General features: G+C 37.3%; 2 protein-coding genes across 10 annotated transcripts in view; one reads left to right on the top strand and one right to left on the bottom strand.

Moving 5' to 3' along the window:
• COL5A2 (collagen type V alpha 2 chain) overlaps positions 1-27324 on the top strand; it is a 516164-nt gene that overhangs the window by 82487 nt on the left and 406353 nt on the right. The window lies entirely within an intron of this gene.
• Positions 16509-27324, bottom strand: part of WDR75 (WD repeat domain 75) — a 34339-nt gene continuing 23523 nt past the window's right edge. For both annotated transcript variants that reach the window (XM_036119966.2, XM_078071097.1), the window contains exons 12-21: positions 26451-26626; positions 24960-25117; positions 24311-24491; positions 23380-23474; positions 22459-22554; positions 21652-21821; positions 21044-21103; positions 18355-18501; positions 17753-17844; positions 16509-17075 (exon numbers count right to left, since the gene is read on the bottom strand). In XM_036119966.2, coding sequence (XP_035975859.2) covers positions 16871-17075; positions 17753-17844; positions 18355-18501; positions 21044-21103; positions 21652-21821; positions 22459-22554; positions 23380-23474; positions 24311-24491; positions 24960-25117; positions 26451-26626 — 1380 coding nt within the window. In that variant the 3' untranslated portion in view covers positions 16509-16870. The remainder of the gene's footprint in view (positions 17076-17752; positions 17845-18354; positions 18502-21043; positions 21104-21651; positions 21822-22458; positions 22555-23379; positions 23475-24310; positions 24492-24959; positions 25118-26450; positions 26627-27324) is intronic.

Genomic DNA, 27324 nt, shown 5'->3' with positions numbered 1-27324 from the left:
GCACAGGGACTGCATCTTACCTTTTCTTTTTCTTTTTTTTTTTTTTTAAGATTTTATTTATTTATTTGACAGAGAGAGACACACACAGCGAGAGAGGGAACACAAGCAGGGGGAGTGGGAGAGGGAGAAGCAGGCTTCCTGTGGAGCAGGGAGCCCGATGTGGGGCTCGATCCCAGGACCCTGGGACCATGACCTGAGCCGAAGGCAGATGTTTAACGACTGAGCCACCCAGGCGCCCCACATCTTACCTTTTCACAAAGTATAAACTTAAAACCTTGTTGAGTGAAATGAATTTGGGGGGCACCAGAAATTTTCAGGCACTCGTTGGTATGATTAGAATATTGTGGGTCTTTTCAGGGAAATAAAGCTTCCCTGGATTTCCTTGTGCTCCAGTAGAAAGCCCTAGCTTCCCAACACTCTTCACATACCATAAAAATTAGATCTGTATCTACTTGTCTGTTTAATTGCTCTGATCTGAAATGATAATAAAATTTCTTTTATATTCCTGAGAAGAGCCAAATGGTCACAAAACAGACTAGGTCCCTAGGTTAAGCCACAGTGTGCAGGTCAACCGATGGCAGTATCACCTATAGAGTGTCCAGATATTTGTGTAGGACATTGGACCTTGCTCTCATTTTGATACCCTTGGGGGGTGGTGGGGGAAAGGCTAGTATACTCATTATTCACTTTCACTGTAGGGTAACTAACACGAACTCTGTCTCTGATCCACAATACCATATGTGCATATTCAGGATAAAATAATAGAGATAAATATTTAAAGCTCAATGGCTTTGGCATAATTATATAATAATACTGAATTTCTAGCCAAGGGGACTGATGGCCAAGATGGGGCCTGAACTGTAGATGCCTCACCCAGCACCTCTTTTTTTAAATCCACACTTAGTTTAGGAAAAAAAACTTTTGAGTATGGGGCAGGGCATAGGCAGAGCATGTAGTGAGGGAGAAGTGAAAGTATAGGAGATTATAGTGCAGCTGGGACCTGGGAAGGGCCAGAAGTCTCCACTCCCAGAGGGCACATGGTAATAAGTTAAAGGGGACACAACACAGGAGCCAGAGGTCACAAGACTTGAAGGTGAGGGTTCTTTGGTAACTTATCTGCTGCTCTTCTAGGAGTTGTGCCCCTGAGTATGGATAGAGGTGCTCCAAAGTCCTGAGGGAAATGTGGGTGTGTGTCCCTCCCCCAGCAGCAACAGGTCCTCTAGAGAAGAACTATCTTGTTAGGAAGGCCAGGCAACATCAGAAGGATGCCCAGGATTTTCAGACTAGCTGAGGCTATGGTGAGGTTGAGAAGAGATATGAAGAAGATCAAAGGGCCTCCAGACGGTGGGCAGAGGTAGCGATTAATTGACCACAGCACAGCCAGCAGGGAGAGGCAGAGCACTGACCCAGCCTCATTGGAGGGAGGATGCTCCAGAGGGGGTGCTGCATTACTGGCTGTGGGGACTGCCCTGGATAAAGGAGTGGGTCCGTTTGGCTCTAGGAGCTCCAAATATATGTCAAACCTCCATTCTGCTACTTACTAGCACTGTGACCCTGGGCAAGTCACTTAACCTTCCTCGGCCTCAGTCCTACCGGCAAAATAGGGAAAACAAGACTGCATTTTAATGTGTAACTACATCCTAACGTGAGGATTGGCACATGGTGAGCCCTAAATAAATGATAGGTATTCTCGTTGTTCAGTCATTATTATACGTGTGGGGCCCTTAAGAAGGTAGGAATTATTTCTGCAATGAGTTGTTTCATGTCTGACTCTCCCTCCACCCCCATCCCCAAACACGCAAACACATCTGGACTTAAGCACCCAGACAGTAGGACCAGGGCCAGTGTCATTGTGGCATGGGCAGAGGTAGTTGTCAAATCACACTTCTTTCTTTTAATTGTATAAGGAATTCTGCACACTGTAGTAGGATTCCCTAGTCTATTAACATATTCAATAATGAAATATTGCCATCTTTTTAAGAAAGTATCTCTGATTTTCTCAAGTGGAAATTGCCCTTAAAGAAAGGGCAAGATTGGGGGCGCCTGGGTGGCTCAGTTGGTTAAGCGTCTGGCTTTGGCTCAGGTCATGATCCCGGGGTCCTCGGATCAAGCCCCACGTTGGGCTCCATGTCAGTGGGGAGACTGCTTCTCCCTCTCCTCCCTGTTCGTGCTCTCTCTCGCTATCTCTGTCTCTCTCTCTCAAATAAATAAATAAAATCTTAAAAAAAATAAGGAAGGAAAGAGCAATATTGGCCCAGGGTCCCACAGCTAGTGAGGCATGGACTCCAGCCAAGACTCTGTCTTCAGAGTCTATGCTCCCAAACATTACATTACATGACTATACAAAGAGATTTAAAGAAACATTTTACAATACAAACAGATATAATGTTTCATGCATAAATCATACACAGAAATCTAATTATTATTACCATCTTAATTGCAAAAGATATTATGTAGTACTCTTGCAGTCAAGAACTATCAGAGCTGGAAGTTACTTCAGAGATGACAGTTTCCTTCCACTTTACTGATGGGGCGATGGATGCCATGGAAGTTTAAGTGATTCTTCCAAGCAGTTCAGCGGAGCCAGAGTGACTGAGTCAGGGACTGAGTTCTACTTTCTTTGTCCTCCAAGAGTGGCCTGGGAGTAGATTCCATAACATCCTGAATCGGAAATATGGACCTATAGTGACTGGCACACAGATTACTCCTGCTAGAGATCTTCCAAAAGATGTAGAGATATTCAGAGTGACCTAATTTCCCATTAAAAGAGGACTTTGAAAATGTTAGGAGACAATGGCAAAATATGAAATAGCAATTATCCTTGGCTCAAGACACTCCCAATTAATGGACATACCAATTAAGGGTATACTTTCTCGGTAGTTTGTTCTCAATAGCCAGTTTTACATCTCTCTGCTCCTTTATTTAAGGGACCTGAACATATTGGTATATTTTGTAGTGTTCAATGTAGTGGTCAATGTTTTCTTTAGGTTGTCTTACATAAATAGGATATTTTCTACCAAGGTTATGAATTGGGGGGATGAGAGGAGTATTACACATTGGATACACCAGAGGGTAGAATGGAATGAATTTGGGTACATTCAGTTAGCAGGAATTCCAAAAATCTGCCAAATTATGGGGGAGACACGGCAGAAAGGCAGAACAGATTGTGTCACATAGAACCATTTGAGCAGGAGTGCTTACTGCCCTGAATGCGGGAGACATGGGAATGGCGAAGATCTTAGAACTCAACTTGGAGGATGCAAACTGGTTCAAATGCAATAGAATAGGAGAGCAAGATAAATGCAAAGGAGGACAAAGGAGCAGAGAGTAAGGGGATAAGCAGAGTGGTGTTATCAAAGCTAAGGCTAGATAAATTACTTAAGAGGAAATGGTAGCTGTGAAACTTGAGGGTAGTTATAGTTTAGGAGGAAAGAAGGAAGTCATCAGGAGGCATATCAGCAAGGAATCTGAGCAGTTCTGATGACAAACTAAAGATAGCTAGACAGGTTGCAAGCACTTGGTCCTACAGCAATAGAGATAGCAGAAGTAGTATTTTTATATAATTTTTAAAATATTTTTATTTTGAAAACTTTCCACCTATAGAATGTTTGCAAGAAGAGAACATTAAATATCCATATGCCCCTTACCTAGATTTACCAGTGGTTAACATTTTGCTAGATTTGCTCCTATCTATCTCATATGCATCTTTAGTTAATGAAACATTTATATTACCTGTGAATTTTAAATAGTTTGTGTCACACTTAACACCTAAATATTTCGTCATTTATTTTCCAAGAACAAGGGCATGAAAACATGACTACAATTTACTTACCACCTTCAGGAAATTTAACATTGATATAATCCTATATCTAAAATTTGTATATATGCAAATTTTCCCAGGTGTCCCAAAAATGTCCCCCAAATTTATAGCTTTTTTCTCCCCTCCAATCCAGTATTCAACCAAGGATCACACATTGCATTTAGTTGTTATATCGTTTGTGGTCCCTTTTAATCTATGATAGTTCCCAGCTTTATTTTCTTTCAAGACTGCCGTTTTTGAGTCCAGATCAGTTGTTTTGCAGAATATCCCTCAATTTGGTCTTGTCTGTTTTCTCATGGTTGAATTTAGGTTAAACATTTTTTGTAGCAGTACCATATAAATAGCACTGTAGACAATAAGCTTTACACTAAATGACAGTGAACCAAGGTCCTACAATCCTGCTGCTGATTCTACTTGTCATAGTGAATATGTGTTTTGTGAAGAACAAACGGGATGTGCTGAAAGCTGATCTAGACCTGCATGACATAAATTGTATTCATCTCAAAATCCTACTTCCCTCTGTGCTACGTGTAGCTCAGGAATCAGAGCTGGCTGGCTTCTGTTACTGATAATCAAATCTTTTTCATTCTAGAGCTTATACTTTGTACTTTCCTTTGTCTTAAAGGAACTGATTTATAAAACAGATACAATATGTTTGGCAATGTAAGTATCAAGAATCAACCTCAAGATAGGTTTGAATCTTGCTGTAATTCATCTTCAAGGGAAAGTGAAATCCGTTCACTATTCAGGCAACACATTTTAGCCAGGGTGGCTAAATCTGCCAACTGGTTTGCTTAACATTTATGCAAAAATTTGTATTTTTGTGAACAGCTTTATCATACATGATTGTATTTAATGCTCAGGATGATCCTGTGAGGATGTGAGATGACTGGGGCCTCAGAGAGGAGATTTGGTTGGTCCTATTTTCCAGAGAGACTCACATCTTTGCTTGTTGGGCTGGTTTGCAGCCGCACATACACTACATTCCCCTCTGCCTGAGAAAGGTTTTTGTTTCACAATTGGTTACTGGAAAGATCAGGTTACCAGAGAAATCAGGTTAATTAAGATCTTTGAATCCACAATTTCTGTAGAAAAATGGCCAGTTCTAAAACAAAAATCTCACTTTAATATGTTGTTTTCATTGCATGTTACCTAATAAATTATGACATCTATTTGCTCATTGAGTTTTCAAACTTTCATTTGGAACTCACTTTGCTAGATCTAGGTTGACAAGTTGGATATGATACCTTTAGGATATGTGAATATTTGCATGTCCTTATATTCAGGTCTGTGTCCAAAAAGATTTAAGATTGCTTACAGAAATACATGTGATTTAACAGAAAACAATAAGAAGAAAAAAATTGGGATCAAAGAAAAAGAATGCCAACAATGAAATTCATATGCAACACAAAGTGTCAGCTGTGGGATTTTGTTTTAAAGGTTGAAGATACTTGCGTGTAAGCATGTTCCTATGCCAAGGGGAAAGGAGAAAGTGAAAATTAAAGATTGAGTCAGGGGTGATGATTGCTGAAGCAAGGTCCCAAGCAGCCTGGAAAGAATGGGATAAAAACCGAGGGCGGGAGTGAGAATTAGTCACTCATCAACTCAAAGGATGTGCTTGTGGATGAGGCACAAGGATGAAGCAGCAATGGTTTTTGTCAGTGTGGAACAGAAAGTAAGCCAACCTCCTCTCCTGGTGCTCAGGAATGTGGGGAGTGGACAGCAGCTTCAAATATCCAGTGAAGCCCTGTATTCTAAGATTAGAAAACCCAGTCTGTATTCAATTTTCTTTAGCCACCCCGCTGATGACTAAAACTCATGCACTGTGTTGCCTATGTTCCAGAATATGTAAGTCCTCATTGGTTTCTGGGAGTAATTGGGGCCTGGGAAATAGATTTGATTAGATAGGGCAAAAGTTGTAAACCTACCTTCCCACCATCTTTACTCTGTGGTCTCTTTAATTCAACAAATGTAAGTGCCTCCTGGGTGTCATATAGCCTGCTCCCTCATTCCAGTTTTTGCTTTTGCTCATCGTTTTCTGAGGAAATTACTGATGAGGAGTTCTAATTCTAAGCTGTTCTCTTGGGTAAAGTCTGCAGAGATTCAGGTCAAGTGCATCTCAAGCCTAAGTAGGTGCAGGATCTTCTTTCCTATTCAGAAATAAAATATTTTAAGCTGCTTGTTTGCTTTTGTTTCCAGCACCAAAGGAGGCTGTAATTAAGCAACAAAGCCACACATATTTTTTTGAGTAAGGCTAATAGGCTTCTGGGCATGTTGTGGAATCACAATTTGAGAGGCTAAAAAAAAAAAAAAAAGCCTTAGAAGACCATCTAACAAAACACAGCTCTCTTCTTTTAGAGGTAAAAAAAAATATGTCCTCAAAGAAACTTAATACAAGCACACACCTAGAAAGAGGCAGAGCTGGACCTATTAGTCTTCTGACTCCTAGACCAATGGTCTTTCTGGCATAAGATACCGCTCACCAAATAAAGCTTGACTAGTGGACTCAAATTTCACAACTGCAAACAGGCATTTCTTTGGGAGCAAGAAGTTTAATGTTACCTTCCTATGTGAGCTAGAATATAATATCAATATTTGCATTTAAAGTGATTGTTTTCAGAGCACTTATATTCATCCTTCCGTTGAAGTGGGCAACCACTGAGTAACAAGGATTATCAAAACTCTACACAACAATGGGAGGAACTGGTGCACTTTCATGTCTGATTATTTCATTTTGTGAACTAAGTGCTCTGATCTCCCAAGGAGTTTCCAAGCTAGAGGTATGTTATGCTTGAAGATAGGAAACTAAGATAACTAAGTACATATTTATATACAGATACCACAAATTTAGTACTTGCAAGACCAGATTCTTGGCATTTTGGGGCATGGGGTGGGAATGGTACTGTAATGTACCACTCTGGCATCTTTGTTTTGTGGTCACAGAGTATCAGAGCTGGAAGAGATCATTTTAATTCTGCAATTTAGAGGGAGGAACTGTGATTCAGAGAATAAGTGGTTTGTTCATGGGTTTTGAAAAGCAAAAGCTATTTGAATAGTTCAGTCATTGATTGCATCTCTCTGGTTGATTGTATTCTGCTCACATTAACCACTCTGTGGTATACTACTATCAAATCCCAGTTACTTCCATTTTTATTTCTCTTTAATCTCAATGATAACTAATCTACCTGGGATCCTAAATCCTCTCTGGGTCTTAGCTTTTACTATTTCATTTAGGATTGTGTGGTGTTACAGAATCTTGACTTTGTTGTAAGACAGTTTTGCCATTTTCATGGCTTTCAAGAAACAGAGCTAACAGAAGCAAGCAAAATTTTCAGATAAAACAGCCTCATAGAAAAATCAATGCCATTTATAAGACTTAGTTCATTTTAACCAAGCAGTTATGTTCAACTTAATAGGTTTCTGTTGAAGGGTCCATTATAGTCATAGTACAGAGACCCCAAATTATTTCAGACACATTATTACAATGTTACAATATATTTTATGATTTCTGTACTGGTTGCTAGTCTATGATAAGGAAAACAAAACAAAATAAAGAGGAACATTGCTCCAGCACATTAACAGTGAGCTTATTCTAATTAATATGTAGGTGTTCAGTTAGCTTTTCATTAAAAATTTGCATATAACCAAGTGCATAATCTCATAAAATATCTAAATTTTATATACTTTTCCTGTATTTGGAACATGATAGTACTAGTCAGATAATCAAAACCATTTGCATAAGGTGGGAGAGCTTCATTTTACATATGAGGGGGCTAAAGTTCAGCAGCTTGAATGCCTTCAGCCAGGTCACAGAGCTAGCTACCTCTTGTCTGTGGCTGGGATGGTCTAAACCTGGGCTCTCTATTCTGTTTGTTTCTTATCCTGATTCTTCCCCAGTTACAGATGCCTTTGTAATGATAAGTAGCTGTCTTAAGTGCCTGGGAGACCATGTGCTATTCTAGAAAGAGCACAGGATTTAGAATTTGATGGGGAAGGGTTTGTGTCTTAACCCCACTTCTTGAGGCCAGTGATCTAGATACAACTTACTTGCGCTCTCTGGAGCCAGTTTCCTTATTTGTCAAATTGGGGTGACTACCTGACATATAGAGTTGTGGAGAAAGTGTGATGTGTGTGAAATGTGTGGCATGTAGCAAGTGGTTAACATGTGGTTTATCCATCCCCCATGAGACTGAGGCTATGTACTTCCTGAAGTACAGGCTGCCCCAGTGAAAGCACCAAGTAACGGGTTCACGGACAGATAAATTAGATAAATGAGGGAGGAGACAAGGGGAATAATCTTTATTAGTTCACTTATTATGATGGAACCAGTCTAGTTCTTTGTGGGGAAAAAAAAAAAAAACCTGGAGGGCCAGCACTACAAATCTGCTGGACAGGTCCAGATTTGAATGACTAAAATGGCCATTTTGCTTTTATTTGTATAGTTGTCTTTGGAAAAAGAAACAGTATATATATATTTTTTAATGTTGGAAGAGGAATAATTAGAATAATTCTTCCCAACAGTGTTATGTTTTAGTGTTAGAGTGAACAACTTTTTAGAAAAAGTAATTAAATCCATACAAAGTAACTACTCAGATTGTATAATAATCATTATTTTAAAAAGATATGTTCTAAATTTATTTGATTTGAAACTATGGAATCTTTCATATATAGCTGCAAAAAAATAAGTATTTCTTAAACTTGGAAGTACCATGTCAGCATCAATATGGCAAAATAATGAAATTTATTTGTAACTATGTCATTATGCCCTACTCCCTAGGCTAAGAGCAGGCTGAGAATACTGGAGTCCTGGTCATCCCTACCCCACCTTGCTTAGGGCAAAGGTTCCAAGAGGAGAGATGAGCAAATAAGCAAAGTCGAGGTTGTTGTCCCTCCCAGTTTGTAAAGCAGGGTGTCACTATGAGAGAAGGGGCCATTGTGTCTACCCTAGTTCTGGAGCAGTGGCTGACAGATTTTGCCCAGGGACAATCCATAAGAATAGAGAGCTCTGACATTATTTGAAATAAAGTTCGAGCCTAAGGGTGTCCCTGAAAACAATGGAGATTTTGGTGGTAAGCAATTAAGATGAGGTTTGTAAGTAGCTCCATCAGTGCAATAAACTAAACTATAAACCAGCTAGTTTACCAGAGAGAAACAGGAAGAGACAGCTAAAAAGCATCCTCCTGGGATCAGAAAAAACCCTCAAAGACTGGCCTCAAAAAATAACCCTGCAAAGGGACCTAAATTTAATGGACCAGATTATGGAACAATGAATGCTCCACATAATGTAAACAATGTAAAATTCTGTGACTGATTTGTAAGTCTTGTGATTCTTCAAAAAGTTAAACACAGACTTACCAAGTAACTCGGTAGGTATATACCCAGGAGAAATGAAAATAATAAAAAGGAATGATGTACTGATTCATAGTACAGCATGAATGCTAAAGGAAAGAAACCAGCCAAAAAAAGACCACATATATGATAGGATTCCATTTATATGAAATGTCCATATAAACAAATCTAAAAGGACAGAAGTATTATCTTTGCCTAAGGTGTGGGATGGGGTAGGTTGGGAGAAATGGGAAGTGATAGCTAATGCACTGAGTTTTGGGGTGATGAAAATAATCTGAAACTGATTGTGGTGATGATACACAACTGTGAATATTCTAAAAAAACTACTGAATTGTACACTTTAAATGAGTGAATTGTATAGTGTGTGAGTTACATCTCAATCTTGCTATTATTTAAAAAAATTGTATAGGCCTTGGATACTGACTCAAACACAATGAAAAGCTATTTATAGCATTTTCGTTAATATTTGTTGAGATGTGCTCTTACGATTTGTATACTTTACTGTTTTGTTTTTAATTGAGGTATAGCTGACAATGTTATATTAGTTTCAGGTGTACAACATGGTGATGCAACAACTCTATACATTACCCTATGCTCACCAGAGGCAATCATCTGTCACCATACAACACTATTACAATATCATTGATTATATTCCCTGTGTGGAAACTTTTATCCTCATGACTAATTCATGCCATAACTGAAAGCCTGTATCTCCCATTCCTCTTCACCCATTTTGCCCATCCTCCTACCTCCTTCCCTCTCACAACCATCAATTTATTCTCTGAATGGGTCTGTTCATTTATGTTGTTTTTTAGATTCCACATGTAAATGAAATCTTACGGTATTTATCTTTCTGATTCATTTCACTTAGTATAATACCCTCTAGCTCCATCCATGTCACAAATGCAAGATCTTGTTCTTTCTTATGGCTGGGTAATATTCCATTTTTTACACAGACACATGTGCGCATGTGCGTGTGCACACACACACACACACACACCCCCTACATCTTCTTTATCCATTCATCTGACAATGGATACTTAGGTTGCTCCCATATCTTGGCTATTGTAAATAATGCTACAGTAAACACAGGCGTGCATATATCTTTTCAAATTAGTGTTTTCTTTTTGTTTGGATAAATACCCAGTAGTGGAATTACTGGATCATTTGGTATTTCTACTTTAAAATTTTTTGAGGACCTCCATACTGTTTTCCACAATGCCTGTACCAATTTACATTCCTACTGACAGTTCATGAGGGTTCCTTTCTCTCAACATCCTTTCTAATACTTGTTATTTCTTGTCTTTTTGACTTTAGCTGGTCTGATAGGTAATCTCTCATTGTGGTTTTGATTTGTATTTCTCTGTTGATTAGTGAGTGATGTTGAGCATCTTTTCATGAGTCCGTCATCTGTAGTCTTCTTTGGAAAAATGTCTATTCAGGTCCTCTGCCCATTTTTAATTGGATTGTTTGTTATGGTGTTGAGTTGTAGAAGTTCTTTATATATTTTGGATATTAAGCCCTTATCAGAGATGTCATTTGCAAATCTCTCTCCCATTCAGCAGGTTGCCTTTTTGTTGATGGTTTCCTTTGCTGTGTAAAAGCTTTTTGTTTTGGTGGAGTCCCAATAGTTTATTTTCGTTTTTGCTTCCCTAGCCTCAGGAGACCTATCTAGAAAAATGTTGCTATTGCTGATGTCAGAGAAATTACTGCCTATGTTTTCTTCCAGGAGTTTTATGGCTTCAAGTCTTACATTTATGTCTTTAATCCATTCTGATTTTTGTGTATGGTATAACTGGTTCAGTTTCATTCTTTTGCAAGTAGCTGTCCAGTCCAGTTTTCCCAGCACCATTTATTAAATAGTCCATCTTTTCCCCATTGTATATTCTTACCTCCTTTGCTGTATATTAGTTGGCCATATAAGCATCGGTTTATTTCTGGGCTCTCTACTCTGTTCCATTGATCTATGTGTCTTATCTTTGCGCCAGTTCCATATTGTTTTGATTATTACAGATTTGTAGTATATCTTGAAATCTGGGAATGTGATACCTCCATTTGTTCTTCTTTCTCAAGATTGCTTTGGCTATTCAGGGTCTTTTGAGTTTCCATATAAATTTTATTATTTGGTCTAATTCTGTGAAAGATGCTGCTGGTATTTTGTAGGGATTGCATTGAATCTATAGATTGCTATGGGTAGCATGGACATTTGAATATTAATTTTTCCAATCCATGAGTATGGAATATCTTTCCATTTGTTTGTGTTGTCTTCAATTTCTTTCATAAGAGTGTTTTATAGTTTTCAGAGTACAGGTCTTTCACCTTCATGGTTATGTTTATTTCTAGGTATTTTGTTATTTTTGATGCAATTATAAATGGGATTGTTTTTTCAATTTCTCTTTCTGCTACTTTGTTATTAGTGTATGAAAACACAACTGATTTGTGTGTATTAGTTTTGTATCCTGCAATGTTACTTAATTCATTTATTATTCCTAATAGTTTTGTATTGAAGTCTTTAGGTCCTATGTAAAATATTTTATGTTGTCTGCAAATAGTGATAGTTTAACTTCTTCCTTACCAATTTGAGTATCTTTTCTTTTTCTTGTCTGGTTGCTGTGGCTAGGACTTCTAATATGATGTTGAATAAAAGTGATGAGTGGACATCGTTGTCTTATTCCCATTCTTAGAAAAAAACTCAGTTTTTCACTGGAGTATGTTAGCTGTTTTTCATATAATGCCTTAATTATGTTTAGGTATGTTCCCTCTACACCCACTTGTTGAGTTTTATCATGAATGGATGTTGAATTTTGTCAAATGCTCTTCAAATATTGAGATCTGATTTTTATCCTTTATTTTGATAATGTATCATGTTGATTTGTGAATATTGAAGCTTCCTTGCATCTGCCAAATAAATTCCACTTGATTTTGTAGATGATAGTTTCAATGTATTATTGAATAGTTTGCTAATATTTTGTTGAGGATTTTTGCATTATGTTCATCAGGGATATTGGTCTGTAGTTTTCCTTTTTGTAATGTCTTTGTCTGGTTTGGTATCAGGGTAATGTTGGCCTTGTAGAATTTATTTGGAATCTTTCCTTCCTCTTCAAATTTTTTGGAATAGTTTTAGAATAGGTATTAACTCCTCTTTAAATGTCTGGTAAAATTCACTGTGAACCCCTCTGGTCCTGGACTTTCGTTTTTAGGGAGTTTTTTGATTACAAATTCAATTTTGTTACTAGTAGTTGTTTTTCAGATTTCTTATTCCTGATTGTTTTGGAAGACTATATTTCTAGGAATTCATTTCTTCTAGGTTGTCTGATTTGTTGGCATATAACTTTTTGTAGTAGTCTCTTAAAATCCTTTGTATTTTTGTGGTGTTGGTGGTGGTTATGTCTTTTATTTCTGATTTTCTGTACTCTATTTTTCTTGATGAGTGTGGCTGAAGTTTCATCAATTTTATCTTTTGAAAGAAACAGCTCTTGGTTTGGTATTTTCTACTTTGTATTTCACTTATTTCTGTTCTGATTTTTATTATTTCCTGCCTACTATCTTGGGCTTTGTTTTTTTTTTTTGTTTTTTTTTTCGTTCCTTTAGGTATAAGGTTAGATTGTTAGAGATTTTTGTTTCTTGAGGTAGGACTGGATTGCTATAAATTTACCTTAGAACTGTTTTCACTGTGTCCCAAGGACTTTGGACAGTTATTTTCATTTTCTTCCATGTTATTAATTTCTTCATTAATCCATTGGTTGTTTAGTAGCATTTTTTTTTCCTTGTGATTTTTAGTTTCTTGCCATAGTGGTTAGAAAAGATGTGTTATGAATTCAGTCTTAAATTTAGTAAGACTTGGGGCACCTGGGTGGCTCAGTCAGTTAAGCATCTGCCTTCGGCTCGGGTCATAATCTCAGAGTCCTGGGATTGAGCCCATCAGGCTCTTTGCTCATTGGGGAGTCTGCCTCGCCCTCTCACTCTCTCTCAAATAAATAAAATCTTCAAAAAAAAAATTTAGTTAAGACTTATTTTGTGGCCTAACATGGGATCTATCCTGGAGAATGTTCCATGTGCACTTGAAAAGAATGTGTGTTCTGATGTCTTTGGATGATATGTTCTGAATATATCTGTTAAGCCCATTTGGTCTAATGTGTTGTTCAAAAACAGTTTCCTTATCAATTTTCTGCCTGGGTGATCTATCCATTGATATAAGTGGGGTGTTAAAATTTCCTACTATTCTTTTATTAATACTATCAACTTCTCCCTTTATGTCTGTTAATAGTTGCTTTATGTACTTAGTTGCTCTAATGTTGGGTGCATAGGGATTTACAGTTGTTTTATCTTTTTGTTGGATTGATCCTTTTATCATTAGGTAATGCCCTTGTCTCTTGCTATAGTTTTTGTTTTAAAGTCTATTTTGTCTAATATAAATATTGTTACTCTCTTTCACTTCCATTTGTCTGTATCTTAAGGTCTGAAGTCTCTTATAGGCAGCACATAAATCTTTCTTTCCTCCATCACTCTGTGCCTTTGGATTGAAGTATTTAGACCATTTAAGGTTAATTATTAATAGGTATGTACTTACTGCCATTGTTGCTTTCTGGTTTTCTTAGTACTTCTCTGTTCCTTTCTTCTCTTGCTTGCTTTCCTTGTGATTGATGATTTTCTTTAATGTTATGCTTGGCTTTTTATTTTTTGTGTACCTTTTATAGGTTTTGGGTTTGTGGTTACCATGAGGTTCATCTATGACATTCTAAGTATATAGTAGTCTATATTGTTGATAATCACTTGTTTGAACACATTTTAAAAGAACTTTTACTCCATGTTTCATGTATAAACATTTTCTATCTTTATTCATAATTTTCCTATTTCTACTTTTTTTCTTTTTCATTTAAAGAAGCTCCTTTTAACATTTCTTATAAGGCCTGTTTAGTGGTGATGAAGTCCTTTAACTTTTATTTATCTGGGAAACTTTATTTCTCCTTCAATTCTGAATGATAACCTTGCTAGGTAGAGTATCATTGGTTGTAGGATTTTTTTCCTTTCAGCATTTTTTTTTTTTTTTTTAAAGATTTTACTTATTAATTTGACAGAGAGAGACACAACAAGAGAGGGAACACAAGTGGGGGAGAGGGAGAAGCAGGCTTCCCACTGAGCAGGAAGCCTGATGTGGGGCTTGATCCCAGGACCCTGGGATCATGACCTGAGCCGAAGGCAGATGCTTAACGACTGAGCCACCCAGGCGCCCCTCCTTTCAGCACTTTCAATAGATCATGTCACTCCCTTCTGACCTGCAGTTTCTGCTGAAAAATCAGCTGATAGCCTTGTGGGGTTTCCCCTGTACATGACTATTTGCTTCTCTTGCTGCTTTTAAAATTCTCTATCTTTAATCTTTGACATTTTTTTTTTTTAAAGATTTTATTTGACAGAGAGCAGGAGAGCACAAGCAGGCTCCCCACTGTGCAGAGATCCCAATGTGGGGCTCAATCCCAGGACCCTGGGATCATAACCTGAGCTGAAGGCAGACGCTTAACCAACTGAGTCACCCAGGTGCCCTGAATCTTTGACATTTTAATTATGTGTCTTGGTATGGACCTCCTTGGTTTCATTTTGTTTGGAACTCTTTGTGCTTTCTGAACCTGGGTGTCTTCCTTCTTCAGGTTAGGGAAGTTTCCAGCTATTCTCTCTTCAAATAAGTTTTCTGCCTGAAACTTTTTTCTTTTGGGGCCCCCTATATGCGAATGTTTGTTGGCTTGATGTTGTCCAACATATTCCTTACCCTATCTTCAGTTTGTAAATTTTTTTTTTTTTTCCTGCTCAGCTTGGGTGCTTTCCATTAGCCTGTCTTCCAGATTGCTGATCTATTCTTCTGCATTCTCTGTTGATTCCCTCTAGTTTATTTTTCATTTCAGTTATTGCATTCAACTTTAATTGGTTTTCTGTATTTTCTCTTTATTGAAGTTGAGTTATTCTACTCTTCTTTCCAGTCTGGTGAGCATCTTTATGATCGTTACTTCAAATTCTATCAGGCATATTGCCTATCACCATTTCACTTAGTTCTCTGAGGTTCTGTCTTGTTCATTTGGAGCATATTCTGTCTCAATTTGCTTGACTTTCTGTGTATGTGTCTATATATTAAGTGGATCAGCTACTTCTCCTAAACTTGAATGGTCTTGTGTATGGTCATCTTCTATATAAACTGTGTATGCCTGGCGACTTTGGCTGGCTGGCGCTGTGGCTGGCATGGGCTGGAGATCCCAGTTCACTCTGCTGGGGCTGCCCTGGTAGGATGTCTGGGCTTGGAGTGTTCCAGGGTGCTTTGCACCCATGTCACCTTGGCAAGATGCCTGGAACCACAATGAGGCCTGAACAGGGGTGTCCACTGTATACCACACTGGGGCCACTTTGGTGGGATGGCTGGGGCTGGTATGGGCTAGGGGCCAGGGACTCACTGAAGTGGTAGGCTGGTTAGGGTGCCCTGACCTTACTCCCATCCATGCTATCCAATATGGAGAGAGAACATAAACTGTGGCACCCACCAGGCCCTCCAACTTGGAGAAAGTTCCAGCAGCTCTCCCACCGGTTGGCAGAGTTCTAGGGCTGAATACTTATATTCTAGTTGCTCTTTTAAACCATGGCTTTTGTTCCTGTGCCCCAGGGCAGACAAATCTGCTTGCATGTGGTTCTTCAGTATTATCTCACTCCACTGCAGTTTGCAGTGTTGGGGGTAGGTGTTCTCTTCATTACTGTCTCTCTTGCTGTTCTGTATGTAGTCTGTCTTTTGTTGTGCAGAAGCTGTTCAGTCAGCCCTCAGTTCTTCTGGAGGAAGGGCTCCAGAAACAGGTACAGATTTGGTGTGTCTGTGGAGGAGGTGAGTTCAGGGTCTTCCTATGACACTATCTTGGACTGTAAAGTTGTATACTTTACTGTTTTTGTGTTAACTTTTTAATGTCAATTTAATAGGAGTAAAACAGGAAAACTCCAAATGCTAAATGGTTAAAAAATAGTCCCCTCACTACTTAAATATAATACAGAGGCTTGGATCCTAGTCTACTAGCAATGGGACTTTGGTTAAAAAGTAGTTGTTCCTACACCCATAACACTGACAAAGTAATATCAGCTCTTCTTATATCTTCCAAGGCTTTCCAAGTAGAGTTAGATAAGCCCTTATCTGAAAGGCTTGGAGCCAAATGATTTCACTTTAGAATTTTTCAGATTTTAGGCGGCCCATATTATTATTATGATTTAATACCCTCGGTGTGGTCTGTGGAACACCACATAAAGTATTTCTCTAAATTTCTCTGAGAAATAAACACACTAAGATGTATGAAGCAGGACTAAAGAAAACAACACATCTGTTTAGGTCTTATTGGCCACCAAGTAAATTTTGCTGTTAACAATATCATCAACAAAAACTTTTCAAAACTTTTTTTATATCTCCAACTTGCAGATAAGGCGACATACGCTGTAATTGCTTGTAATAGCTAGATATTTCTAAGGCTGATGGAACTCAAAAATGAGATGGTGTGTATACAAATGCACCCAGCAACTCTAATGCATGATGCAAACACAGCTTTGTATTACCAATTATTTAAAAAGTAAAGCCTGTTCATATTTAATATTTTAAGGAGAGAAATAACATCAAGTAGATGTTTTTGGAGTATCAATATATAATTAAAAAAAAAAAAAAATGCAAGAACCTTCCATCTCCAAGGCTCAAAGAACAGTTATCCAGCTGTAGTCTACTTTCCTGAATCTTCTTAGTTCTTTTTCTTCAGATTTTGACAACTGGTGTATAATGTCTTCTCCCAAATCTGTGTTGTTTGTATCCTGGGTCTTTTCAGTAAAATCATTTTCTTCATCTGAATCATCACTTTCTTTTTCTTCTTCCATATCTGCATCATCAGGGACTTCTTCACCACTTTCATGATAAGAGAATAAAATATAAACTATTACTTAAAAAGTTTCTAAATAACTTTCTAATTTAAGACACCTATGTAGAATTATAACCATACAGGGAAAGTAAATGAAAAATCTTGTTATTGAGTGCACTTCAAAAATGGGTTCTTACAAAAGAATAGGTGAATTTACAAAGTGTAATTTTTAGTTATATCAATTCCTTAAACCATACACACGAGATCTAATGTATTTTATTCACTTGGTTTAATAGTCCTATGTCCTTTAACTGCATATTAAGGCTAAAATAAAGAGAAATACAGTTGACCTTCAACAACATGGATTTGGACTGCACCCATCCACTTATACATGGATTTGATACGATACTGTAAATTTATTTTCTCTTCTGTATGATTTTAATTTCTCTAGCTTACTTTATTGTAAGAATACAGTATATAATATACATAACATATAAAATGTATGTTAATTGACTGTTATTAAGACTTCCAAGCACCATCAGGCATTAGTAGTTAAGTTTTATGGGAGTCGTAAGTTATGTGTGGATTTTCGACTATGCAGGGGGTTGGTGCTCCTACCCCACACACTGTTGAAGGGCCACAGTTTAAGAATATTCTAAGAAAGGGTAACAAACTATCCTGTTTCCCAAAACAGTATCTAAACATATTTTAAAAACTGCTTTACCTCTTTGTTTCCTTAGACAGCAGCAGTGAATTTACAAACTTGGAGCACAGGAAAGAAGCAGATGGCAATACATGGGCTGGAGTATGAAGAAGCTAGAGTAAAAAAACCAGAAAAATAGGGCTTCATTTAAAGACTTAATGCCACCAGCTAAATGCAACAGGCTTTCTCCACAGTAAAATCAAACCAAAAAAAAATTTATGCCTGCCTTCTGACAATTATACAAACAATCCTCTCTCCCCTCCTGTCAGTTCAGACCACAGTAATCTGGAATCATAAATTTATGTTATTTGGTTTGCGTATTAGAACCGCACAGTATACAAATAATTATTCAAAAGTTATCTGTTACAGGGGCGCCTGGGTGGCTCAGTCTTAAGCACCTGATTTGATTTCGGCTCAGGTCCTGATCTTAGGGTGGTGAGATGGAGCCCTGTGTCAGGCTGTGAAAGGTTCTCTCTCTCCCCTTCTGCCTCTTCCCCTGCTCACATACACATTCTCTCTCTCTCTCTCAAATAAATCTTAAAAAAGTTATGTTACAAATTATAGAAACTCTAACTTAAGGTGCTTTAATGTATTTAATCTGTTTCATGTTGTGAATTACTTACCTCACTAATTGCAGGTATGTTTTCTGTTAAGGGTAGTTGTACTAGTTCACTCTCCAAAGCCTCATTTATTTTTTCATCCTGTTGTTCCCTGTGCTTTCCCAATATGAAATAAAATGGTGTTGTTGGAAGACTTTCTTCTGCTAGTAGCTATAAGGTTTTAAGACAAAGGGAAATTTCTTCAATTAAAAAGGAGGAACTGCCTTGGACTCAATAAAAAGTGTTGCAGTCCTAAAATGTCAGGGATGAAAGGAACTTTAAAAATTATCTGGTATGATTCTTTTCACTTAACAGGTAAAGCAACTGAGGCCTAGCAGCCCATTTATTAGGGAAAAAGCTAACAGTGCACACTTAGATGACAGAAAAAATACACAGTACTGCTTCTCCCCCAATGAAATGACAGCAAATGGGTTTTCAAAAGGACATAAACCCACAGTGAGAAAGAAAATGGGTAAGTAAGATGCTGGAAGATGGAAAGCAAGTTCAAGGGTAGTAGGTAACTTAGTAGACCTGAGAAAGAATTCTAAGCTGGCTGGGGGGAAAGCCAAGAAACATCCCAATTTATATTGCTGAATCCTGCAAATGCTCAGGAATTGGTACTAATAGTAACAGTACCTCGGAAAAAGGCCAACAATAACCGGGTAGCCTGGCTGAAAGTCCATTTAGAGAGCATTCATATTCCTAGATCTCCTTGAGCCCCAAGAGAGGGCTGGAAGTACATTCTCTGGAGAGTGAGCAAAAGTGTGTCTTTGAACTGAACTGCCTGGGGGGCTTGGTGGCAGTATCTTCACAGCTGAAGGCAGCTGTGCTTCACAGAGGGTGCTTCCAGGCTGCTAGCCTCCAGGCAAGAAGTTAGAAGAATTTTATCTGGGCAATCTGACCAGCCTAAGACAAAAAAACCTAAAAATAATGACTTTGGAGACTTTCTCAAAAACAGCCAGTGGTAGAGGCCAGCAGACAAATTCCACCTAGGCAGAGACCTTCCAAATGGCTTTTTGGATCACTTTTAAATAAAAGCAGACAGCCGAGAATCATGAGATTCTGATGAAAACCTGTGAAATGAAAGAGACTAAAACAGATGGAAAACAAACAAATGATAGAAATGGGACTATGCAAAACAGAAAAAAAGCAGATTAGATGATAAAGATGAAACAATCTCCCAGAAAACAAAGAAAATAGATGATAGTTCAGCACTAAATAACAAGGGTTCCAGAAAAAGAACAGAAAATGAAGGCAAAGAAGTAATTCTTTCTTAGTCATTTCTTGGATTAAAATTCTCCAAGGGGCTCCACATATTACTCAGAGGAAAAGCCAAATTCTATTTTATTCACAAGGCCTACTTTGCCTGGCCTACATAAAATGGCAAGCTGCACCCCACACCCTTTTCCTCTATTCCTCCACCCATTATTCTTATCACTTCTAAAGTACTACATTTCACTCATTTAATGCTTGTTGTATTTTCCTGCTAGACTGTAAACACTGTTAAGTTTAGAGAATTGAATGTTAGCTCACTGGTGTATTCCAAGCATCTAGAACAGACCCTGGCTTATTGAGGTTTAACAAAAAATTGTTGAACAAATTCAATTAAGTTTTCAGAGGATAATAAAGCTAGTTTACACATAAAGGAACAGGAATAAGAATGGTATTAGACTTCTAATAACACCCAAAGCTATAAAATAGGACAATACCTTCAAAGTTCTAAGAGAAAATGATTTTCAACCTATAACTTTATAACTCGACCAACCAATCAAGTGGGAGAAGAGAAACATTTCCAAACACACAATGTCTTAAATTTGCCTCCCATGGCACTAACAGAATGTGCTTCACACCAAAGCGAAGAAGTGACTGAAGCAAGGGGAAAGCTAGAAGTGAAATGATTCCCCAACTGATGGTGAATGTAGATCCTATGCCTCCTGGGCAGCAGGTATTCATAGAGCAATCGGTCCAGATTGAAGCAAGTCAGAGGCTCTTGGAAATACTCCTTCAAGACTTGAAAGAATACCTAATGTATCTGAAATACTGAGAGAAGATTTAAAAACAACTTGAGTTTGGGGGTGAATTAGATGAGAAGTAAATAGAAAACTATGCAAATAAGGTGGTGGCAATCATTAACTCCAGAGAAAACAGTGTTGCAAATAAAAGAAAACAATCTGTCTGGTTACTACATGACTCAACTATGAATTGTGTTTACACAGTTATAACGAATACTGACCTGATTTATCTGTACTGAGAAAACTGGGGAATAGGAAAGGTGTGTGTGTTATGTACATGGGGGAAGTGGTGGTGTGAAAAAGAGTAATAACTTGAATAATCAGTAAATAGACAATAACTAAATCTGAAAAATCCAGAATTAGCAATATAAACATGTTTCTTAGGAAGGCAAATAAAAACTCCAGCTAAAAGAGTTGAAAGTGATTATCTTTGCGGGTAATGACAGTGGTGTTAGGAAGTTTTCCTGAAAGTCTTGTGTAACTATTTGACTCAAATCACAAGCATATATTTTTGACGTTACAAATTAAAACTATATTTTAGAAGAGTAAATATAACCTCAAAGAGGCAAAGTAGCTTTCAAGTGTATGTTTAATTCCATGTTAGGGCAAGTGGAACATTTTTCTCATAGCTAAATTCAAACAGATAAGGTTATCTCTGTAGGGAGGCAATGCAGTCTGCACCATGAGTGGCTAAAACATACCTGTTTGCTTGTTGGTGTGAGTTTCTCTTCTGGAGACTTTGTACTGAATGTCAATAAACTCTGAAAAGAGAGATTAATGATGCAAAATCTAAATAAAAATGTTATAGTTAAAAAATGAGGTCCATTTTTCATCTTGATATATATACACACATATATATCTGCCCAAAGAAAAGTAATAGAAGGCTTAAAACATAATTGCTGTGACAGTTACAAGATTGTTCTGAGAAAACTTATTTAAGAACTGGTAATGAAATAGATTCAACTGATGGACAAACTGAAGCCAGTTTTTATTATAGCAAATCAAATACTAAAATTAAAAAAAAAAATCACACTAATAAGTACCATTTAAAGTATTTTAGTTTTTTTTTTTTGCTGTCATGGAGATAATGCAAACAATATTTAAAGAGCCTCAAAGGTGTGGGGTAAAGTTGTGCTAATACACTTAACACTAGTAATACTGTTTTATTGAGCATATTAGATTACTTCTTTTGGGAAGTAATCCTTTAGTATCACTGTTCCACCTGTTAGAGGAGTTATTACTTTCAAATATAAAATGAACTGAAAATTACATATACAAAGTGGTTGCCTTTTTGAGGTGGGATGGTTACCTGTGACTTTGTTAGGAAGTAAAACTGGGATCTGTTCAGCCACTGGTAAGCTTCTGAGGTGAATGATTCAGGCACATCTCGCGGAACAAACACTCCCCACTGGACTTCCTCTCTGGAGATATTCTTTTGAATATACAATGGTCTTGGCTCACTAGGTTTAAATACAAACACTAGAGGGAAAAAACAAACAGACCATAACATTTTGCATGCAAAGGTTAGTTCCAGCCTCAGGTTGACAGCCCACACTAATCCTGGGACTTACCCCATTGAGTAAATGGTCCAAGTCATGATTATTTTAGGCTTTAATTCAAATATCTACTGGATGCCTGCTATGTGCCAAGCAGTTAGGAATGAGGGCTATGAAGATGAAGAAGAGGAAGAAGAATCCCTGCTCCAGAGACCAGGGCGGCCTACCGCAGAAGACAGACACCAAAATAGTGTGATATTTTGTCTCAAGTACTGGAACAGCGATCTGTAAACAGTGCTTCAAGAAGATGGAGGAAGATTGATTAAAGCTTCTTAAAATGCTTCAGAGGGGCAAAATCTCTCTTGGGACGTTCTGAATGTGGAGTGAGACTGGCATGGTGAAAAATGAGAGATGTACCGGAGCTCTCCCAGAAGTCAGTATGAGTGCATACAGAACAAGATGTCGCAGTAAGAACTCAAGAGAGGACAGTACCTCTGGCAAAATGGCCTAAAATAAACATTTGATTTAAAGGCAGTTTGACTCACTTTGTATTAAAGATGTTAAAAAGAAAATTTAGGTAATAGATCTCCTCTTATTATCAAACTATGGTCTGTACTTACAGTCTGAACCCACCGAAGAATGAGAGATTGCAGCAATATTCTCTGAATGAGGATCAGGTTCCATAACTCTAATGTTTAATTTTGCACTCCATTCCACTGGGGGGGGGAAAAGAACAATTCATTTCTAGAAAGAGATTTACCAGAAACTTTTTTAAGCTTGTTATTTAAAGTAGGTACTCAATTTTTACTGGGACAATTCTATTATTCTTAGGAAGAGGGATATTGTACTTCCAAATAACACATGGAGACAAACTGAAAATGTCTGTGGAAGGCTGCACTAGAGCAAGGGGCAGGAAGCAGAACAACCAAGTACTCCTCCCACATACTATGAAATGGTTATTATTATTTCAGTGCAACTACCGTCTGGTGCTTTTGGCAGCTTAACATGGGCAAAATGTTAAGAATCACTGTAGAGAATATATATAAACAGAGTATCATACATGTTCATTACTAAACAACCACCATGCCTTCCAAGCATACTCAAATGCGTAAAATGCCAATAAGTAAAAATGAGTAAAAACGAAGTCCACATTTGTTAGGAGACTTGTGAAAGGAGACATTCAAATTTAAAGCTGCCATGGATGCTGCATGTTAATACAGGTTACATTTCAGCAGAAACATTCCTCAGGCTGTTATGAGAATAGAGAAGATGGAGGACAACAGAAAGTTATACATGGCAGAGAAAGGCAAGGAGAATGGAAGTCAATTTATGGCCAATTAGGCAGATTACAAATAATGTGCATCCCTTACAGGCTCAGCACTTCAAATTTTGATGCATAATGTGACATGGTAAAATTATAAGTACTCTCTGGATAGAGACATGATGATATGATCCAGAAGTCCTAAAATGCCAAAATTTAATGGCCATTTATCATATGATTTGTCAAATCACTTTATAGTAAAAAAAAAAAAAAATCTTACATGCACAACTGAGCAGATTCCAACAGCAAAGAATGCCATTTTCAGTAGCACCAAGAAGATACTTTGAACAAGTCAATCTCCCAAAGCAAAGGTGCCTATGTTAAAACCACAAGAAGTTAACCATCAGTTCTAGCACGCTGAGTTTCGGACTGCAGACTTCTAGTATAGTTTTATGCAATGCAGACTTTTAGAAAGATATATTTTTGTTCACAATTATCCTGCAGAAAAAAGGGACTAAGGAGAGCAAAAGGAAAGATTTAGCTATTTTGTTTCTTTACAAAAACAAGTTTGATGACCAATTCTTTTCTCTAATATGCTGTATAGTATAATTTATTGGCACACACTATAAGCAATATGTATGTGAAATGTACAAAGTCATTTAACAAAACCCTTTTTTATGCTCGTTTAACCTAGAAGAAAATTTGCAATATAAATTCTGAAGAATTTTTACAAAGCAAATTCAGAATCAGGTATGTTGGGAATTAAAAGCTGTCTTGTTAGCCTTCTGCCATTCTGTCCTCCAATGCCAGCTGCCTGAAGTGGCAGATGTTGCTGTTTTTTCTTTTGCCCTTTTTGAATACAAACAAGGTTTGAGCATGACATTGTTTTTATGGGAAAACAGAAGATAAGCATTGTTTGGATCCATGGAGGCTTATTAGCGTCTATTTTTAGGTAGCACAACCACGAAAAGTATCTATTATGAAGAAAAAAAATCTGTAGGTCAAGAGTTAAATGTTAATCCTCATTTCAGAAATGGGTAAAACCATAGCAAATTGTTCACATACCCAAAATTTTTAGCTTCCTACCACTTTGGTTTGCTACTGACCACAGACTACCTTTAGAGGAAGCATAAGTTACTACTAAAAGTTTATGTGGAAAGACTCATTTAAATTAAAAACAAACAGTATGACATACTCCCCAAATTATTTACCTTATATTCCCAGCTCGTTGACAAAATGTACATTTAAGTTCCCATGTCTCTGAATCCCATATTGTAACTATTTCCTCAAAACTAACTGCTAGTAGAGAGCCATCTTCAGAGAAACAACAGTTAGTTGCTTGGTATTTGTGATAACTACCCACAAAGTCACAGGTCCAGCCAACAGCTTTTTCTGTGGAAACATAGATCATATAGTTCAGAAATGGTATAAATGCTAGATAATACTTTAGGGTAGTTATAAGCAGTAAGGATTACAGAAGAAGCACAACAAAAAACCTTGCTCCTTGAAACTTGAGTTAGAAATGCTCCAAAGCACTGACTGGTTTGAAATATATACCTCTTCCAGAAAATCTTGACCTCCCTCTAGTGGAACAGTGAAAGAACTGTTTTTTTTTTTTTCTTTTTAACACTGTACCCTCACAGAAATAATCAGTACATGATTGATTAATCAAGACTGTCATAAAAAAATACAGATTTTGGGGAAAAGGCATGTAAAATGTAATCTCTTAAATCAATTAGGCAATAACCCACAGAAGTTAAATAAGGTAGAAAAAGTCCTCCTAGAATGGACACAATTTACGAAAGATATCAATTCTTAAAATTATGCACTGTGTAGACATACCATATTTAATTAACTTACTGTATATATCAGAATCATCTGTTAATATCCACACTTTGAAGTGACCATCTTTACTAGCTGTAACCAAGGTGGGGTTTTCAAATTTTTCTGCATTACAGAAACAGAGAGCTGTGATGTGGTCTTCATGTGGCATGTTAATCTTTGTATTAAGAACAAACCTAACAGAAAGGAAATCATCAATTTAGCCTTACATCAGAACAATATTATATATTGTCATATGAGTACAAGAATTTTTTACTGTACATTTTATAATAGCATCTTTAAGAATGGGCAACGGATACATTATCATCTAGAATGACAAACAATTGAGCGCTCTACCTCTAATGGCCACAGGATATAAAGAGTTCTAACACATTATCTCTGCCTTTGTGTAACTTTTACAATATAGAGACCATTATGTATACTGTCAACTTGTACAAAATGAATATAAAATAGGAGCCATCACAGAATGATACATGAAAGCCTACCATATTAAACTCTGTAAGAAAACTGTACAGAACTCAGATGACTATCTACTTTCAAAAATAAGCAAAAAATGGAATGGCCGTGAAAGCCCCTACTTGTGGCAAAAAAATACAGAAAACTACCTCTTCAAATGCAAGATAACCTAAGCTAGCACAGTGTTCTTAAAAGACCATTGGGGCAAGACTGTGCTGTGATTTTTTATTTTTATTTTTTAAAGATTTTAGTCATTTGACAGAGACACAGCGAGAGAGGGAACACAAGCAGGGGGAGTGGGAGAGGGAGTAGCAGGCTTCCCGCGGAGCAGGGAGCCCTATACGGGGCTCGATCCCAGGACCCTGGGATCATGACCTGAGCGAAGGCAGATGCTTAACGACTGAGCCACCCAGGTGCCCCTGTGCTGTGATTTTTTAAAAGTCCATACTACCAGAAGAGTGACTAGCGATAATCTATTAATCCCTCTGGGCCTGTTTCTTTAACCTGTAAAATGTGGAAAAGAAATTTATCTTACAGTATTTCTATGAAGATTGGTAGGACAATAGATACAAAAGCACTAAGCCTCGGTCTTAGCACACAGCAGGGACTTGATAAACGGCTACTATAATCAAAGTCTGAGAAACCAGTGAACTCTATGTAATCAAACATACATGCTACACTACAGTATACCTCTGCTGCCTACCACTGCCATGTTCCCCGAAGGTAGTATAATGTGAATAGAGGAGCAAAGAGACTGAGAAATTTGGATTCTAACTCTGGCTTTGCTTGCAATTAGGTCTGATGTCCTTGGGAGGCAGGGGGGTCACTTTCCCATGTTTCCTCATTTATATGTGGAGATGACATTACAACTTGGGGGACACCAGTGCTTTCTCAGAGCAAAAGCTGAAAGGCTTTATTAGGAGAGTAACACCTCCCTCATTTGTCTAAATCTAAAATTTATCAAAATGAAACATTCTAAAGACAAATGAAACATAAAATACAAAATCACATATTTTCTACTCTGAAGTTAAATAGCCACATAGGTAGTATTACCCTTGTGTTTTCTTATTATACATCCACAGTTTCATCTGCAAGTCGAGCTCTGTTTCCTTTTCTTGACGTTGTTCCACTGTTGCAAGCCAGTTACCATAGCAGCCGAACGCAGCCTTTGTTAGCTCAATCTGGATCAGACCATAATCATTGATATATTCTTGCTGTATAATATCTAACTGATGGGTTAAAAAAAAATCCAAAATGCTCATTAATGTAAATACATAAACGTTAAAAGTTTTCAAGGAATGGTAACTAACTATAAACATAATTTCTAGAATCTATAGTAACAGGTTCTCAGATAAAGGAAAAAACAAACTATTAGTTATGGATATCAAAACTGCCATTAAAAAAGCACATTATATAGCACCAGTTCAGTGGCAATTATTCTTTAATGACCTTTAATTTTAGTGATGACTGACCCATATACGTGATACAATAGAACGCTTAATTGATAGTAATGCTTTTCTCCCTTGTTTCTATCAACAAAGAGCTTTACATAAAATCTCAAGTTAAATTCCACATCACTAAAAACAACAAAAATAAAATCTACAATTTTTAAGTGGTGAAGAAAGATAGCAATGTTATAAGTAGACAATTTTATTTATGATTGTTTTTTATCCCATTCCCTTGTCTACTTACCAAACATATATTGAGTAATTATTATTTCTAGTCACTGTACTGAAAATGTACAAAGAATTAAGTTTCCTTTCTTTGGAGGGTTTAAAGGCAAGGGAAAGAAAGATCAAGTGTACAGCTGCTGACAGAAATAAAGGATACTGTGGGGCACAAAGAAGTAGAAAGTCTGGATCAATAAGAAGATCCCTCTTTAGACTGAAAATTTTATCACTGGTAGGTACACAGGACAACACTTTAG

This window comes from Halichoerus grypus, chromosome 4 (genome assembly GCF_964656455.1).
Source record: "Halichoerus grypus chromosome 4, mHalGry1.hap1.1, whole genome shotgun sequence".
NCBI lineage: Eukaryota > Metazoa > Chordata > Mammalia > Carnivora > Phocidae > Halichoerus > Halichoerus grypus.
Note: the sequence above shows the minus strand (reverse complement) of the source record. Positions and strands in the feature narration are given on the sequence as shown.